The sequence below is a fragment of the Medicago sativa genome, chromosome 8 (assembly GCF_051527215.1).
Source record: "Medicago sativa cultivar Bolivia chromosome 8, Bolivia_mono, whole genome shotgun sequence".
In the NCBI taxonomy this organism is placed as follows: domain Eukaryota; kingdom Viridiplantae; phylum Streptophyta; class Magnoliopsida; order Fabales; family Fabaceae; genus Medicago; species Medicago sativa.
Window position 1 is genome coordinate 57,423,719 of NC_140756.1, and position 19,876 is coordinate 57,443,594.

The 19,876-nt window shown below is 33.7% G+C and overlaps 1 protein-coding gene and 1 long non-coding RNA gene across 5 annotated transcripts; one reads left to right on the top strand and one right to left on the bottom strand.

The window, feature by feature from the left end:
- Positions 1-320: 320 nt before the first annotated feature.
- Positions 321-7,365, top strand: LOC146899845 (putative inactive purple acid phosphatase 1). Of its 3 annotated transcripts, none has more exons than XM_085735200.1 (13): positions 321-373; positions 494-692; positions 776-867; positions 1,066-1,132; positions 1,229-1,351; positions 1,454-1,546; positions 1,776-1,905; positions 2,057-2,138; positions 4,253-4,385; positions 5,042-5,247; positions 5,493-5,618; positions 6,091-6,400; positions 6,922-7,365. In XM_085735200.1, exons 2-13 carry the CDS (start codon positions 516-518, stop codon positions 7,225-7,227), a joined length of 1,845 nt encoding a protein of 614 aa, XP_085591326.1. In that variant the 5' UTR covers positions 321-373; positions 494-515; the 3' UTR covers positions 7,228-7,365. The 3 variants fall into 3 exon arrangements, with proteins under 3 accessions (XP_085591326.1, XP_085591327.1, XP_085591328.1); XM_085735201.1 differs by having other exon boundaries at positions 497-692; XM_085735202.1 differs by having other exon boundaries at positions 503-692.
- Positions 7,366-8,397: 1,032 nt separating this feature from the next.
- On the bottom strand, positions 8,398-11,404 carry LOC146899846 (uncharacterized). 2 transcript variants are annotated; one of them, XR_015022515.1, is made up of 4 exons: positions 10,901-11,404; positions 9,762-10,181; positions 9,445-9,577; positions 8,398-9,061 (listed from the first exon to the last, which is right to left on the bottom strand). It is a non-coding gene; the product is annotated as an uncharacterized LOC146899846 (long non-coding RNA). The 2 variants fall into 2 exon arrangements; XR_015022516.1 differs by having other exon boundaries at positions 10,052-10,181; positions 10,901-11,388.
- Between the last annotated feature and the right edge of the window lie 8,472 nt (positions 11,405-19,876).

Below are 19,876 nucleotides of genomic sequence, written 5' to 3' on the forward strand. Positions count from 1 at the left end.
TTTTTTAACATAACATGAATTTAATATGAATTTTTACATTTTTTACGGTTAAAAATTCATATTTAATTCATGTTTTGTTAAAAAATTCTATTTTTTCCTGGGAATTTTTCTTACAATATTCTACACATTTCTGCATAATTTTATTAAAAAAATACAAAAATTAACTTAAAAATAGGGACCAAAAGTAGTAATTGAAAATTTTATAGGGACTAAAAGTTGAAGGAAAATTTTAGAGGGACCAAAACGAAAAGTTGGTATATTTATAGGGACAAAAAACATATTTAACCCTTATTTAATTTAATTTAATTAAGCTGTCTGTTCTACTCCAAGTAAAGCTGTCTGCCACTGCACGTTCCATTCATCTCTATCTCAGGTTCATTTTCAATTTTCTATTTCAAATTTATCATTCTATTCTATAATAATAGTAATATTGTTTGAATCTCACTTTATTCTTTCATTTTGTTCATTATCATTACATTGCATTGCATTGAAGAAGAAGAAGAAGAAGAAGAAGAATGCTGCTGTTATTTACTAGTTTGTTAGTTTTAGCAATCTTTTTTCACCAACAAGCGGTGGTGTCTCAGTCTCATGATTTGCACCAACCACTTTCAAAAGTTGCTATTCATAATACCCTTTTTGCTCTTCATCCAGATGCTTCTATAAAAGCCACTCCTAATCTACTTGGCTTCAAGGTACTAACCCCTACTTTACTTATTAACTAAGAATATGAATGAAATCAGCTGTAATAATGCATGAATTTCAATGTTATATTTAGGGACAAGATACAGAATGGGTCACACTCAAATATAATAATCCAAATCCATCAATACATGACTGGATTGGGGTCTTCTCTCCTGCAAACTTCAGGTACCCACCCCTTCACATCCTCATTTTACTCTATGTATATATGGATTGTCCTAAGTTTCGAACAAACAACACAACACAGTGTGCCACCGTGATTTTGGTAAAAGCTACACTTTGGAGCTTCAACAAAATCTCCCCAAACATATACTTTGGAGTCTGATTAAATTAATTCAGAGTTGTTGAATGTTTCAAAATTCCCAGTTCTTCTATTTGCCCAGCTGAAAACAGACTTGTCAATCCTCCATTCCTGTGTTCTGCACCTATTAAGGTTCGTGTGTGTGCCACAATATCCTTAGGTAAAAGAAGACTTGATAAGTTTAAATGTTTGACATTAAATTATCTCCTTTTCTGTTTCTTATTTCAGTTTCAGTATGCCAATTTCTCTAGCGACAATTACAAGAACACAGGGAAAGGTTCCTTGAAGCTTCAGTTGATTAATCAGCGATCTGATTTCTCATTTGCTCTCTTCACCGGTGGATTAACAAATGTACTTTCATATAAACTCTACACTCTAATTTCATTGTTTAAACATACATTATTGACCAATATCTTTGTGGGAACTTCATTTTTCTCAAATTATTTTTGACAGCCAAAACTCGTTGCTGTGTCAAATAAAGTATCATTCATCAATCCAAATGCTCCAGTATATCCTAGATTAGCACAAGGCAAAACATGGGATGAAGTAAGTTTAAGAGCCCTTTATATTTGTAAATGTCGAATCTGCATTTTCATTTTCCAGCTCTGCTTGTCATTCCTATAGCATTTCAGTGCAAACGATGTTTCTTCTCATCCCAGCTTGAAATCTTTCTTTTGAATGATATTCGTCAGTAAATGAACACATATAAATATGTGTGTGTGAATAAAGAATATATGGGATTATAATATTTTTTTTTTATTGCAATATGTATCAGATTACTGTAACATGGACAAGCGGATATGGGATCAGTGAAGCTGAGCCTTTTGTTGAATGGGGGCGAAAAGAAGGCAAACTTGTGCAATCTCCTGCGGGGACATTGACTTTCGATCGCAACACCATGTGTGGTATGCAAATTTTGTGGTGATAATATTGATTATTGATAATGTTGAAATTTGTAAAATATGTAATCGCAAATTTCATTCACAAAGAGGAAATAGTGCAATTGACAACATTATGAATCTTATTCATTAATCATCTATGCATAAATATATATAGGTGCACCGGCAAGGACTGTGGGATGGCGTGACCCAGGATACATACACACTAGTTTTCTGAAGGAGTTGTGGCCGAATAAAGAGTATGTTGTGATATTTTTTATTTTTTTTTAAATCAAAGCCAATTAATTGTTATCCTAAACTTAAGAAAAGGGAAACTATTTTATTAACCAAAAATATGAAAAGCAATGCCAAATAAGAACTTATAGTACCCTGAGGTAGATCTTCCATCAACGTTAGATCTTGTATAATCTGTATGTGTAGTTCTCCCCCTCTCTTGAATAACAGACCTCGTTTACTAGTAGTTTTCAAGTCCTAAAAATTATGTCTATAACTTGTGACGGAGCTTAATGGGTCATGCAGAACTCTTTACAACATTAACTGCATATGCTATGTTTGTTTTGATGTTTTCTAGGTTTAGTGACTTCCTTACAAGTCTTAATATTTGTCTTTCTTCACACTGCAACCCAATTTACCAATTTCTTTAACAGATAAAGAAAAACTTTCCTTTGGGAGATAAGGATACCTTGTCTAGAGTAGGCAATGTACATCCAAAGAAATTACTTCAATTTTCTATGATCTTTCATTCCAAACTGAGCTGCTAATTTTATTTTTCAAGACCTTTTTCTCAACATCATCACTAGATATGATTACACCATCCATACAGACAGAGAAGAGTGAATTCACCTTGTGAATGTTTTAGGAATCACATAATGTTGCTTTGGCTCTATCTAAATACCAACGACACCATAGTCCTTGTGAACCTTTCAAACCAAGCGCGGGAAGAGTGCTTCAATTCACGTAAAACCCTTTTCAACTTGCACAATTAATTCCTCCCATTACTAGTGTCACATCTTGGTGGAATTAAGATGGAGATTTATTTCTTTATGATACCGACATGCTTGTTCATGAACATATCCCTTTTCTTTGAGAAACTTTGATAGGTTTTTTTGATTGACTGACTCCTTATCGTGTAAAGATTAAATCCACCATGATGCATTTTGATTTCTCTGCTTCCAAGTAACCACCATTCTGGAGCTTCTCCCCTCAATGCATTGTATCAATCATATCAGCTTTGTCTCTCCATGTATTTTATTTTCCTCAAAATTCTGCTATGCATTGATCCTTCCAATTAACCGCCAATAGACCTTCCTTCCATCAAATTTTGGAATCAGTTTTGCAGGCACTTTTTATGCTGACATGACCCTGTACAGCTCCAAGATTAGAGCTCTGATATCAATCGTCGGGATCTGACTCATTAAGAATGTGCTTTTAATTGAATGTAGAGAAATTGTGTGCAGAAAGTATGCAAGTTCCTTGGATATTCGACAGATCGAGGACAAACCCAAGTCCCAATTATGATTCTCACCGAATGCCCAACTCTTCCTCTCAAGTCCTATACCTACTTATAAACAACACACCTTATTTATACATATTGGCATTATACAGCCCAACATTCAGAAAAGTTCATTTAGAACTTGAGGGCACCTTTCAAACATAGATATTTTAGACATGGCCAAAATAAAATCAGTTTATTTTCCTGAATACATGTAGGACATCACATAACAGTAGGTGTAAAAATTGACTGACAGGAATTTTTTTGACTGCAAAGTTCCAACAGAGTAACGGGTGCATTTCCTGGGTATCAGAATGTAGAAGTGGTAAATAGAACTACACGCTGAAAGATAACTACGTTGAATTAAAACAAGAATATTGTTTCTGAAATTTTGACGTTTGGAATTCCTTCTGATTGCTAGAAACAATAGCTGAATAGTAAATGCAAATGAATGTAAACCCTCTAGCATCTGAGCAAATAGAAATGGTAAACAAAACTACATGTTGATGGGTAACTGAAGAGTGAAAAAATAAATTTCATTGTTCAAATTTTGATATTTGCAATATCTTCTAATTGGTTGTCGTGGAAATGGGAAGGCTTAGCAAAGTCAAATTTTCCTAGAGATCACCACTATCAATGAATCAAGAGATATGTATGCAGTTTTATTAGAAGAGTTTGACACCAAATGCAGTCCTTTTCTAAATTATGCCTTGTTTATAAGAATCCAAGCACCATATTACTTTGTACTTGCAGTTCAAATAATGACCTGTGATTGGTGACAATAAGGAACACATTGAGATTTCATGAGCAGCAGTTCACTGTACAATGATCCCTCATCTTGCAAATTTTTTTTAATTGCAGGTACACATACAAGTTGGGGCATAGATTAGTTAATGGTACAACAATTTGGAGTCAAGAGTATCAGTTTAAATCATCTCCTTATCCTGGTCAAAATTCTGTACAACGTGTGGTCATATTTGGTGATATGGGAAAGGTAATGTTCTTTCTTTTTTCTCAGGGAGGATCGAACTCTAACCATTTCTGTAACTCCGAAAATACAATTTGTAGAACCGTATATACATATACGCATAACATAAGCTTCATTTGACCTCCCAAGGTCACTCGTTATATTTATTCCATTCTCTTGGGTCGTTATATTAGGGTCTTGTTTCGATAAGCAGCATAGTTAAGCGCTTATAGCAGAACTCCTATCATTTAAGTGATAATCTGTAAGATATTTTTATGATAAAAGATAAAATGATGTTGAACTGTTTTCATACAAGCTACAAGATGTTTTCAAAAACTGTCCTGGAGAGCTTTTGGAAATAAGCTAAAAACAGCTTTTGGACATGTCATAAGCTGTTTCTATAAGCTCTCCCAAACAGTCAGAAGTGCTTATGTCAGTTGATAAACTCAACTAAGCCAATCCAAACAGACCCTAGTTAAATGAAAGTAATATATTTGCATTGTCAATACATCATACCCAGAAAACATGTCATTGTTCTTGTTTATGATTTAAATTATTGGCATCTCAAATACTCATTTTATATTTGCATTGTCAATACATCATACCCAGAAAACATGTCATTGTTTTGTTTATGATTTAAATTATTGGCATCTCAACTACTCATTTTATTTTCGGATGCGTAGGCAGAAGCTGATGGCTCCAATGAGTATAACAATTTCCAGCCTGGCTCACTCAATACTACAAATCAGATTATTCAAGACTTGAAGGACATAGACATCGTCTTCCATATTGGTGATTTATGCTATGCTAATGGATACCTTTCACAATGGGACCAGTTTACTGCACAGATCGAGCCAATCGCATCAAAAGTTCCATATATGACAGCAAGGTCTGTCATGTTACACATTTGCTGATTTTTGTATGTTTACAATTTCTCCCCATTCTCTTAATTCTTTTGGCTTTATATTATGTGCTTTTAGTGGCAATCATGAACGTGACTGGCCACAATTTCTCCCCATTCTCTTACTTCGTTTGGCTTTATATTATGTGCTTTTAGTGGCAATCATGAACGTGACTGGCCACAATTTCTCCCCATTCTCTTACTTCTTTTGGCTTTATATTATGTGCTTTTAGTGGCAATCATGAACGTGACTGGCCAGGAAGTGGATCATTTTATGGAACCTTGGATTCAGGAGGTGAATGTGGTGTATTGGCTCAAACCATGTTTTATGTTCCTGCCGAGAACCGTGAAAAATTCTGGTAAAATATGTCTAAAATTTTAACATTGTTTATTAAATTCACTTTTGTAACCTTCCTGTGGATGAAAGCATGTATCTACTTTATTTGCTCAAAACATCAAATTTACATATCCTAATTACCATTTTCTTAATCATCAACTCTTTGGCTTATTTGGAAAGCAAGAAATGATAAGATTTTAAATGATTTTATTCCGAAAGTGGGTGACGTGGTTGAAGACATCAAGCGAGTGTCTTGGGGGTAGTTTTTGGGGAGGTATTCGGGATATCCTTGCCTTTTTTATGAACGGTATTCTTTTCCTATTGTTTCTTTGGATAGGTGAGTCGTGGGTGTTGTTGTGGTTTTGTTTGTTCTTTTAGGTACGAGTACTCCTTGTACTTAATTTCTTAGTGAAACTTAGTACCACCTGTACTTATTTCTATCCTTTTTCATTAAAATTCATTTCGCTGTTAAAAAAAAAGCATTACTTTGTCAGGTACTCTGTTGACTATGGCATGTTCAGATTCTGCATAGCTCACACAGAACTTGATTGGAGAAAAGGAACAGAACAGTATGAGTTCATCGAAAAGTGCCTTGCATCCGTTGACAGACAAAAACAGCCATGGTTGATATTCCTTGCACATAGGGTACTTGGTTATTCTTCTGCGGATTTCTATGTTGCAGAAGGCTCGTTTGAAGAACCAATGGGACGGGAGGACCTTCAAAGCCTCTGGCAAAAGTATAAGGTCGACATAGCCATGTATGGACATGTCCATAACTATGAAAGATCATGCCCAATCTATCAGGTATCTCTCTAATTTCAAAGATGAATGGATTTGTTTGGTTCCCTTACTTCCCCGTAATTGGCTCTAGCTTACATGTTATGGCATCGCATTTCACCTTTTGGGAGTACAATTGTTCTAATCCTTCTCTTGTTGGTCATTTTTTTGACAATTAATTTGCTCATCAAAGACATATTGTGGATTTGGAGTAGTTAAATTAGAGTGAATCATCGATTTATTCTGTTACAGACAATCTATTCCTTGAAATTTACAGAATTTCAAAATGATCCCAGAAATTATAAATTCTTGATTACATTAGTTCTTTTAGGCCAGTCAATTTAGTCCATGAAAATGTTCCAAAGGGGCTAAGGTGGTTAGAATTTCTACTTTTAGAAATTATTTTGAAATTTCGTTCATTTCAGAAACCAAGTTGTACGACTCATACAACTTGACAGACTAACTTAATGATTCACTCGTCTTCACTTCATTGTTTGCTTTTCTCATTTGACATAGAAAGTAACTATCATTATCTATTTGTCCTTCAGAATATATGCACCGATAAAGAGAAGCACAATTACAAGGGCTCCTTGAATGGGACAATACATGTAGTGGTTGGGGGAGGAGGAGCAGCCCTGGCTGAGTTTGCCCCCATAAATACGACGTGGAGTATCTTCAAAGACCATGACTTTGGATTTGTGAAGCTAACAGCATTTGACCATTCAAACTTGTTGTTAGAGTACAAGAAGAGTAGTGATGGACAAGTTTATGACTCTTTTAAGATATCAAGGGATTATAGGGACATCTTGGCGTGCACTGTTGATAGTTGCCAAAGTACAACATTAGCATCTTGATCTTAGAGCAAAAAAATTTGTTGATTTGATTTCCCCTTTTTTATTTTGTTGAATAAAATGCTTCATGTGATGTAAACACTAAATATTTTAGTTACAATAAGAGAATATATAGAATGGTTTTACTCTGTCTCTATGCAATTGTTTCGACTTAATTGACGGTTCTGAAACTCTATGGTTAAACAATTACCGTGGGGTAATACTTGGGTGCCATAGTTTTTTGGTGCCATTGGTGACATAGGTTCATTTTAGATGAGAGAGAATGATTAAAATAAATTATTTAGATGAGAGAGAATAAGTTATTAAGAGAGAGATAGACACAAAGTTACCTATGACACCAAAAAACTATGGCACCCAAGTGCTACCCATTACGGTGCTGCGTTTTCTAACAGAGGTCATCCATCTATTTAATAATGATATATGTTATGCACTGTCCCCGCACCTGCCCCAGTATGTTTTGATTATTAACTTTTGGACAAATAACCATTTTGATCTTTTAATGTAAGGTGTTGTCACGTTAATTGTAAATAATTTTATGAATTAAATTAGCAAGCAAAAAACACATTTGAGAAAAAATTTTGACTACCTAAAAATAGATTTGAGGATGTGCTCGTAATTTCAATACATTTAAAGATTATGACGACAATGTCTCCCATATTTTGGGACCAACATTAATTTTTTATCCGATCTTTTTTATTAGGCTCCAAATGGAAAATACCAAATGGAGAGGATCTTAACTCTTGAAATGCACAATAAAAATTTATTTGTTTTGCTCTCAACATATCTTTTTAGTGAACCCAAGCATCTAACTAAACATGACTCGGCCAGCTTCAGAAATCATGGCATTCCATACGCGCCCTACCAACCATAGAGAAAATGTTATTCAAAGACCAAAAAGTTTACAACCAACAGGAAAAAAAAAAAAAAAATCTGCAAATGCCTAAACTGGGTTGCTATAATATGATACAAAAATTTACAAATAGTAAGTCACGTCAATTCAATCCATAGGCATAATCAGGTTTTACGAATCATAACATGCAACATTATATAACAACTGGAATATGTGAAGTTATCTAATAACTAAGACAAAGCAAGTTGAGAAATCATATAATAGATTCAATTATAAGACTAACAAAATCATCATAATATAATTGTTTCCCAAATCCATCAATATAAACAATGAAATACGGTTGAACCTAACTCAGTAGATTAATGTTGAATCGTTTTTGTATGAATGGCAGATTAAGTACCTTGGGAGTGGATGGTATAAATTTGGTAGAGAAAACCAACTACTTGCAATCAGTATTGCTTGTAAAATAAATAAACTTTTCTCATAAATTCTCTCTTTCCTTAGGTAAACAACATACAGAAAAAATAATGTAATATAGACTGCTAGTATATCAAAATCATACTCAAGCCTTGACACTAGAACCAGGACAATGTGGCATGACACACAAATATTACAGCTGAATCCACTGCCACTATATCTTGAAGAAGTTTCTGCTCAAACTAGGATTATACAAGTAATGACATTGAAACAGATAATTCAAAAGAATATCATGGTTTGTTCACTCGAGTGGGTTGTTTTTGGCATTCTCTTAGTTATAGCAAGTCTTAAAGCGGACTTTCAGGTGGAATTTGAGTCTTATTTTGTAGAACCAATTTGACTTTTAATATTGTTCATAGTATGCCTCAAGCCATTACTTTCTCCATCTCTAAAGGTATGATGACTCTTCAGCATTGCTCTGCAAATTATGCTTCTGCCATTCCTTCTATGTATTGAAATGTGTGGGAGTACATAAATCCTTTTGAGATGTAATGAGCCTCTGGTATCAGTCTGTAGGAGAATAGTGAACAATTCATTTTAGTGATATTGTCAAGGATGAGCAGACTTGCGAAAAAGCTCTCGCTGGAAGTAGATGATCTTATTTATTCTCATATAAAATACTATAGATGTTATTTACATTATAATTCTTCACTAAGTTATTTACCCTACTTCTTCTTTTACCTTAAACAAAAGCACATTAAATAAAAGAACTTGAAAAATAACTTTGCATAACTGTTGGGCATTGAACTACATATAAAAATGAACACATGCTTAACATAATTTTCCAATTAATAGATATGAGACTCAAATCTGTAAAAGAGAATACAAGCGCACACGCACGAACAATCATGTGTTTATGGTCAAAGCTTTAAAACACAGAATGAGAGATAGACCTGAGAGATTGCTCGGGCCTTTATAATACACGTGACAGAATCATAGAAGAGTCGTGGTAGCGTAAGATCACACTGTCACACAACTACTCAAACCTTAACTGAGTCAATCTTTCAATCATGACACTTCTCTGACCTACATATATAAAATTCAACACATCTCTAAACCAAGAATAATTCACATTTGATTCAATAATGTCAATAGAAGGTAAGTTATTAACAGAGTAAAAAGAAATGCAAGTACAAAAATAAAATAGGAGGTAAGTTATTAACAGAGTAACAATCTATACTTAATAGTACTAAGAGATCGATGGTTATACCATGAGTTAGCAGCTTCAACCAATCTAATATTCCCGTAACAACAAACCCAAAGACCGAGTATAAAGCAGCTTCAACCACAGAGTCAATCGTGGTTGAAGCTGCTTTCTACTCGTTCTTTGGATTTGTTGTATTCAGATGTAGTCGAGAACAGGGACGGATCCAGACTTTAAATATACGTGGAGCTAAATTTTTTTTTTTGTTACGTGTAAGACACACCACCAACTTGGATGTTTGGGTAAACGAAATTGCTAGGTTGATAACGACCTTTTTTAAGGTAAGCTTTACGTACCTCATCTTGGATGTTAGGATGATAGCTTGAATTTGGAGACCTAAGTCCTGGATCCGTTTCCAACAGTTTGTAATCAACAACTTGAATACCCTCATTGGCCGAGTTAGGCGTAACTTCATTTTGTGGCTCACTATAAAAAAAAAAATCACAATCATTGGTACAAGTAAAGAACTAGCTTTAGTCATTAAATAAAGAACACTTAGCCACACCATACAGGGAGGAAAAAACAGAAACCAAAAACCCCCAGCAACAGGTTACAGGACAGCAGCACACCGGACAGCAGCTAAAAAACCCAACACTCCAAACAGTCCAGCAACAGGTTACAGGACAGCAGCACAGATACAAAGAAATCGGACACTCGGACAGCAGTGAGGCTGTCATATACTCCTAGCCCACAGAGCAAAACATTTTAAAGATTGTTTGTAATGCAATTTATGCAATCCTCACATTCGAAACTCTGTTTTATTCTATGTTTACATCTCTCAGTCTCAGTGAACTAATACTAATGTCGATAACATTTTTAATTCTCTAGATGAGAAGCAATTTATGCAATCCTCCCTTAAAGCCATACAAAACATGACCAAACCTGCTACAACAGCAACAGCTAGGAGCCGAAACAACACAAACTCATAATATATAATCAAAAAGATGCAGATTCAGATTATAGTATACAATGAAAAAGAAATTAGGGTTTGAAATAAAATATGAGGTTTATGATTTCCTACTCAAAATCAATATAAGGATCAAATTAAACATTCTTAGTAATTGATTGAAACCCTAACAATTTTAAAACCCCAATTTTAAAAACCTAAAACAATCAATTGGAGAATGAGGGGGGAAATTGCTTACCTTAGAGTGAGAGGTGAGAGTTGAGAAGTAGGAGAAATTTGAAATTGAGAGAGATGGAGAGCTGAGATTGAGAGAGATTACAATTTGAGAGAGGAAGGGGCGTGAGAAAGAGAGTAATACAGGAAATTGGAATAGAAAATAATGAAAGAGAGTGAGGCGTGAGCTGCTTTTGTTTAATATTAAAAAAAAAAAAAAAAAAATGGGAAAACTAGGTGGAGCTATAGTCCCACATGGCTCTCAAGTGGATCCGCCCCTGGTCGAGAACTTCATCGGAAAGTCTGGCATTCATTCCTCTGACAGGGCATTCTCCAACACATGAGGTTGTGATTCAAGGCAAGATATGGAAAGGAATAACAGTGAGTGAGTGAGTGAAATTATATGAAGGAAGGATGGATTAAATGTGAAGTAAGAAGAGAAACAAGTGCTTTTAAAGGGAAGGAAGATGATGATAAGATTCTTTTTCTTCGGTTACACAAAATGATGTTAGTTCAATGATTTACCACTAGGCCACTATTGTTTATGATGCACGGTAATTCCCTACAACGTTTCTTTTTTCTTTTTTCTTTTTCTTTTTCTTTTTCTTTTTCTCTTCTAAAAGTAAAGAGAAGCAAAGATTTTGCCTTCACATTTTCTTTATGTGTGTGTATGTACCGGTGAGGGAGAATATTAATGAAAACACTTGAAAAAGAAAAAGAAAAAGAAAAAGAAAAAAAAAGGAAAAGAAACTTTGAATGGACATGAGTCTCAAGTGATATTTATGCATAGGCATCTATATTTGATTAGTAGTGAATAGTATATCATTTTGATGTTCCAAAAAAAATATTATTTTGATAAAAGCAATCATTTGTTTCTCAAATACTTCTTTAAAAAAATTATTTACCGATTTACGAGTAATAATCCAATTCTCGAGTCATGTCTACCATAAGGGAGAATATTAGTGAAAACACTTAAAAAAGAAAAAAGGAAAAATAGGAAAGAAACGTTGAAAAGAAACATTCAATGGGCATGAGTCTTAAATGATATTTATGCATGTGGCATCCTATATTTGATTTTTTTTTTTTTTTGGTTACATCCTATATTTGATTTGATTAGTGGTGAATAATATATCAGGTTGATGTTCCAAAAAATATATAACATTTCTCAAATTTCTTTAAAAAAATTATTTACCGATTTACGAGTCATAAGCCAATTCGAGCGTCTTGGCTTCATGACTTAGTGAATTTTTTAGAATAGAAAGGAATAATTCAATTAGGTTAATGTATTTGACCAAGATTAAAATATCAATCAACAAAAAAATTACTCTCTATTCAAAACTCAAGAGAAAAGAAGGGACAATCTACAACAAAGAGTGGTGCTATATAGCACGACACTCTATTTACATGAAAGGTGCAGGAGCGTGTTTTTTTTTTTTTTTCCTTAGTTTGCTTCCAATTCCATCGTGTGCTTTTGCTTTTTATTTCTCAAATCAATATAAATAAAATATTTTAAAAAACTAAACTATGTATTGACTCATATGCCCACAATATCCAAATACGATCCAAATGAAAATTATATATTTTTTATTGATTTCATTACTTTGGTATTGTAGTGTACTGTTGAGAAACTTATTTGATACCTAACACAAAGGATAGAGGTTCACCGCTCACCTCTCATAATGAAAAGTGAAAAATAATTGATTTGGCATTTGAATCAAAACTAGCACTGAGTTTATATAAATATATTATATTATAGGATTGATATGGAGTAGCACAATACTATCACAATCTCACAAGAGATATGTATATGTTGGTACAACACTAGCTCAACACTATCATCAAATAAAAGAGAGAAATATGTTGTCATGCAACATGCATGAAAAAAATCAGTCGTGCACTTTATCATTATCCCTACAAGAAATCATATCACGTATAAAATGAAAAAAAGCTTCCTTATGTATCACCTTTGAAACTTCATGGTATACCCATGGATTGTCAAGCTCCTATCGAAAGGTTGTAACTTCTTAACTGCGGCAGTTTCTATTCTTGTTAATATTTTACACGTTGGTTTCAATTAGGTGGTATGCAAGGACGGATGCAGTACAAGTTTATGTAGGCTTGTGCCTGCACTAAGTTTTTAATTTTTTTTTTATAGTAGTATAAAATACTAAGAATTGATATTTTGATCATATAAACCACACATATCATAAATTCTTTCTCTTTTGGCCCACACACACAATCACACGTGACACAACAAGTAACAACACAACCACCTTCATGTTTTCACACATACCTAGTTAAAGAAACATGTATAATAAAAATTTCCTGAAATTTGTGTAATCAAGTGTTAAAAAGTGTATAAAATATAATCTTCAATGTAAAATTTACCTTTTTTGTTTTTTTAACTCGTGTCTGGGGCACTATTTAGTATGACCCAAAACAATAACTTATTATATAGCAATAAAATTATCACAAATCATTCAATGTTTTTGAGAATATCCAACAATTATTAAGGACAATTATGATTTATATTTCTCTTTCTGGTCAAGTAGTTTAATGACTAGAAATTCATGTCACAATGACCCTACCAACTAAGATATGTTCACAAGTCCTACAAATTTATATATAAAGTGCTCCCACTATTCAAAATTTCTGGATCCATCACTGGTGGTATGTGAACTTTGTTGCTCTCCATGGTACTTCTAGATTAATAGGTTCTATGTTATGTCTATTTAAACTTGCTTGATATGTTCAATTGCGGCCTTATAATGTTTAGGCTCATACAAAGAGATATTTTTTTAATATGAAGAAAGAAAAAAAATGATCTTACATTTTTAGAATATGTACCTTTTTGTATATGTCTAAACACTTACACATTTCATATTGTGAGTTGTGACCATACAAATGGTGACTATGAGGCTTGTGAATCATAATTTTGATTGTAACTATTAGTCTCTTTCTTCTGTTTTTATTTCTTTAGGGGCGATTTTTTTCTTCTTTTTTGTTGTAAATCGAGTATCCTCTGCGTGTGCAACTACAAGGTTGGATTCAAATTCAGGACCTTAGTTAAGATATAAGAGACCCGTGATATATCATTTAAGCGCTCTTGAGTGATCTTTTTCTTCTTTTTTATTTAGTAATACACAAGCTTTATTTCTTAAAATAAAAACACTGCACTTTCTCTTAAATATTCTTAATTTTTTTAAAAGGTTATATTGATTTTATTTTTTTGCGTTAACCCTTCGGTTTTCAGGAAAAAAAAAGCCCTAGTAATTTGGAATTCGGCGTTAACCCTCTAGCTATATTGAAATTTTAATAATTGAATGATCAATGATTTTAATTGTAATTTATTAAAACTCGTGACTTTTATCCCCTAAAAAAAAAAAAATAAACTCGTGACTTTTATGTTAATTTTTTTAACTTGAAAATCTCACTTACTAAAGAAAACTAGATTCCTTAAAAAAAAAAAAAAAAAACTAGATTGTGACCCGGGCACGTGCGGGTGTTAAAATATTATTTGCATTCATAATTTTTGCATTGCGGATTTATTTTGCTGACATTTAATTTAAGAAAAAGTGAACATCATTTTGTAAGCAAAGACATTTCAAAATTACTTGATTTGAATTTAAGCAATTTCATTTTCATTTGTAGATAATGACTTACGTGATTATATATTTAAATTATGAGGTTATAATATGTTTCAACTATTACTTATGATCTTTTATTAAAAAAAAAAAAACTATTACTTATGATGTTGAATGTGTAATATTTTTATGAAGGAAGAATGGCATGAATATAATACTATTAATTGTAACCGACTTTTAAATTTAGTTTAGCACTGATATATATATGTGTATTTTTTTCATTTAATGTAGTATGTGACTTTCATTTTCAATTTTCTATTAAATAAATTGGAAAATTGAAACCCTCTAAAAATACTTTGAAAATTGAAATATTTTTTCAGTTACGTTGTAATTAAAGGTAACATATAATATGAATGTGTAACTATTTTATTTTTGTGATAGACAGTAAACCGAAAATGATGAAGGAAATTGATGCAGGAGGGTTTTATTAGTAATTTAGTAGTATTTATTATTTAGCCAAATCTTAGTAGTTTTCTAGAACTTTCTATTATTATTTCGTTTTATTTTATTTTGGCCCACGAGTTTGTTATTTCTTTCGCTATATAAGCATAACTTATGTAGCCTAAGAGGCACACTTTTTGATTCAATAAAATTATTCGAGATTTTCTCTCAATTCTGGTGGATTCCGGAAACCCTTATTTTGATAGGTTTGTCGCTTGCAAACTTGTTCTTTTCTATCTAGGTTTAGCGCTTGCTAACCCTACGCTTCCGTACTGCGTCAGTTGGTATCAGAGCGGAAGCGTAGGGTTAGCAAGCGCTAAACCTAGATAGAAAAGAACAAGTTTGCAAGCGACAAACCTATCAAAATAAGGGTTTCCGGAATCCACTAGAATTGAGAGAAAATCTCGAATAATTTTATTGAATCAAAAAGTGTGCCTCTTAGGCTACATAAGTTATGCTTATATAGCGAAAGAAATAACAAACTCGTGGGCCAAAATAAAATAAAACGAAATAATAATAGAAAGTTATAGAAAACTACTAAGATTTGGCTAAATAATAAATACTACTAAATAAAACCCTCCTGCATCAGTCTCCTCCACCTCTAAAGAACTCGACCCGAGTTCTTATTTTGTTAAAGAGCTTCCTTGACACCTCCAACAAAAAAGAAACCACCCTCCTGGATCCCATTGATAGAATTGTAAGGACCGCGAATTAGGATGTGAACGTCGTAATCCAAACCCCAACATTATAGTTCGGACATCTAGTGTAGCTTTCAAAATTGGACATGTTATCAAGGCAGTGAATATATGCATATTGTTGTGGCATTCCATCACAATCATTTGAATAGAAACTACCATGAACAAGTTGAAGTCAACTGGATTTGGCAAGATACCAAAACATTTACCATCATCCTGATGCATGTAGAATGCTTGTTATGAAGATAATTTTGCATGAAAATCAACTACATATAGACCCCCTTCAACTAATGTCATGCCAATGGTAGGAGTACTTTCTTTGGTTCCTTGAGGCTGATAGAAAAGTTCTAGTGGTTGATATCTCTCCACAAGAGGGCTATCTTCACGAAATTGAACACTAGGATTGCCTAAAAGAATAAGAGGGCATGCCATGTTCCAGCCATCACAGTCGCAACTTCCACCATGTTTCCATCGATCAAGCAACAATGAAGGACCCTCACTTTCAGTAGGCAAACCATGGTTTCCAATTGGTAATACGACCTTCACTTGCTTTACCAATGAAGAGATATCACTTGGTTTAGAATATGCTTTAGTATTCATTCTATCATCTCTTTTGTATTTCAAGCTTTCTTTCTTATGTAATGGTATTCGCAAAACAATAGCAGCACTTTCAAGGCTAGGAGCATTCAGAGTTTTAGAAGCATGTTGTTTGTTGTAAGACCTTTTCTTTGGTATAACTCTTTTTCTTGAATGAGTAAAATCATACACCACAAATTCTGTAACCAAATAGTTTCTGAGTACTTCATCTTCTAATTTAGAACATAAACTACAAGAAACTAGCATTTGTGCTACCCTTGATGACGAATCTTTGTCACACTGTTGAGATCCCAAGCCTGCATTATTCTTCGTTCTAGTATCAAAAGAGTGAAAGGTATATACCCAATTTAAAGCATTACCTACTCTCCATGTCTTTGCAACAATGACATATTCAGTGGAATTTACCTTAAACTCAAAATAGGGAAGTCCTTGTTTGTTTTTCAACTTGAGATTACCATGCAAATGAACAAGTGAACCTGCTAGACTAGAATCCTTGATTTCTCTATTAACAAATTCAGAAACAATGTCAGCATCTTTTGTTGTGTTGGAAAAGTCATTCAACAAAGATTTTTGACAAGCCATGTTTCTTGTACCTATGCTTGTATGATTCAACAAAGATTTATGAAATGGACTTTTGTAATCAGCTAGACTATCATGTGACTTCATATGAAGCGTAATAGAGTCAAAATAGGGAATCATGGCGGATTCAGCTGGGACCATAAGTCCACATATCCCAAGTAGTGCAGTAGCACAAATTGACCGAAGTAAACTTGATTTACCACCACCAATTGGTCCTGTCAATAAAAATAATGATTGCATATCAACAGTACTAAGCACAGTGCCTCCTTCATGCTTTGATTCATGCTCAGCTTTAGACAGGTGTTTTGGTTTCACTACTAGATGACCTTGATCAGGTGAAGCTCCAGCATATTGAACTTTAATCCGCTGTTTTACAACTTTTACACGGAGGCAATTCCCTTGAAAGCTAGTTCTTGGAAGATACTCCAAGCATTTTGGTATGCTACCAACCAAAAAGTTATATGAAAAATCTGCAACTTTAAGCGACGAACGACAAAAGCCGGTTGAATTCGCATTTGAGGCATACCTAAACTGAACCCAATCTACATGCAATTCCTTGAGTTCAATGTGACAGCTGTGATGCAGTGGTTTTGCGGGAGGTCGATGTGGCAGATTGAACATGGGACGAAGCTCATTCTTCTCAACATAAGTATTCAAGTTATGCAGTTTGAATCGAGCCAGAACGCCGCTTTGGTCTGGTGGTTTCTTCAAACTATTAACTTCAGCCATTAAAGAATTAATCTTTTTAGTATCTTCAATTATAACAGGAGTCTCTTTAATAACTAGAGGTGCTTCTTGAATGACTTTCTGTGCTGCCTCACGCTCTTTGATGACCTTGGCATTTGCTTCTTCAGCTTGTATTTGCATTGTATGTAAAGCATCACGTAAATTGGAAATCTCTTGTGCCTCTTCTTTCTTTTTGTGCTCTTTTTCTTCTTGTTCATTCTTTAACTTTTCCCTTGAATGTTCAACAATGTCTTCCTCATCCACATTTCATATGATTTTGTCCTTGTCACTTTCACGTAAATACACCAACATATAATCATGTGAATGTTTGGTGAATTTAAATGGTGGGTTATTGAATCCAGGATTTGTCTGCGGTAACTCTTTCTCACCACCATATTGCTCCTCTAGTGCCCTCTTATTGTCTTCTTTCGTCACCCTCTCGTCATTGAATTTGTACCTTTTGATATACATCTTTAAAGCATAATGTTTAGCAATATCTTTAACCGTCTTACGCGAATTAGCTGCTATTCTGGAAGCATGTCTCAAAAGGCCAGTCAAGGAGTAATCTTCGGAGTAACAAAACGGACAACAATATATCGAATCAGAGATTTTAAAATTGTAGTAATCATCCTTCAGTTTGTTGTAATATCTACGCTCATAGTTTTCCAAATCAGATTCACAGGTATGTTATGATTTTCTGTACATATGAGTAGTATGATTGCTATTACGAACCCTACTAACCGGAATTGGTTCTCCTCTCTTGTTCAAATTGTTTATGTTGTTGTTGTTGTTGCGGTTGTTGATGTTGTTGTCAATCTTAGCTGTCAACGCCGCCATCTGATCTGTCAAAGCTTTGATGGTCGTGATGCTCGTGGTAAGAGTCGCGGTTATGCCGGCCAACTCTGCTTTCGTCATCGGTTGATCTCCCATGGCTGATCCGTTAGGAAAAAGAACAGGAGAAACCTGCTTTGATACCAACTGACGCAGTACGGAAGCGTAGGGTTAGCAAGCGCTAAACCTAGATAGAAAAGAACAAGTTTGCAAGTGACAAACCTATCAAAATAAGGGTTTCCGGAATCCACCAGAATTGAGAGAAAATCTCGAATAATTTTATTGAATCAAAGAGTGTGCCTCTTAGGCTACATAAGTTATGCTTATATAGCGAAAGAAACTCGTGGGCCAAAATAAAATAAAACGAAATAATAATAGAAAGTTCTAGAAAACTACTAAGATTTGACTAAATAATAAATACTACTAAATTATTAATAAAACCCTCCTGCATCAGAAATTTAGAGGTTTAACTTTCAGTAAAATACATGGGTCAATATTCGATTTTAAGGTACCTGATGTGGACATTGATCAACTTATCCCAATAGGATATAATATTTATTGATTGAATGAAGAACTCTAAATAGCTACTAGCTAGTGACACTGCATCATGCATGGCCAAATGAGTAGTGTTGTCATGTGTCTTATGACCCATTAAGGGAAGGAAATTATGTGCAATCATGAACTCTTTTCAGGTTAATTTTGTAGTGCACAAGACAGTGTCGTACCACATTCATGTTTTTTTTCCCCATCATTTGATCAATAAGTTCTATTATATCACTTGATTCAATGAGTAGACTTGTTGTTTCAATGGTAGAAACAAACTTATACATGGTACACCACCATTCTCGCTTGTACACAATTAATAGAGCTAGCCTTCTTTCCATGTAAAAAAAGAATAGAAGTTACTAAGAGCTAGAAGCAGAAAGTTAAATGCTGAAACAAACTAACCAAGTTTCCTTTTACTTTGTGTCCTTCTGGTTCAATTCTTATCCATCTCTCTGTAACTTTAAAGACTAATTTCATGAAGTAACATGTCTACTTCAGGGATTTATCTTATTTAACAATGATATTTTCTTAAACCATCAAACACATTGACAAGAAGGCCTCCAAATAAGACGGAGACTCGAAAAATCTAAACCGTCATTGGCGTTGAGCAAAAACTTACACCGATACTTTAGATGGAAATAGCATCGCTTGAATGGAAATGCATCATGTGAATAAACTTGTGATCAATATGATAATGTTTTCAAAATTCTAACATATCAAATTACGGTACATAAACCGTTGATATAAACACATAAATCCGGAATGGAGCGAGAAAAATAATCATGAGTTTGTCTAAAATTAATTGTGTCGAATTTCTATAGTACCTTTTTTACGCATCTCATATTAGTATTTTCTGCAAATATTTTTTTTTATATATAAGAACCTTACATTATAATAACGATAATCTTTATTTATTATCTTTAACATTTCACAATATTACCA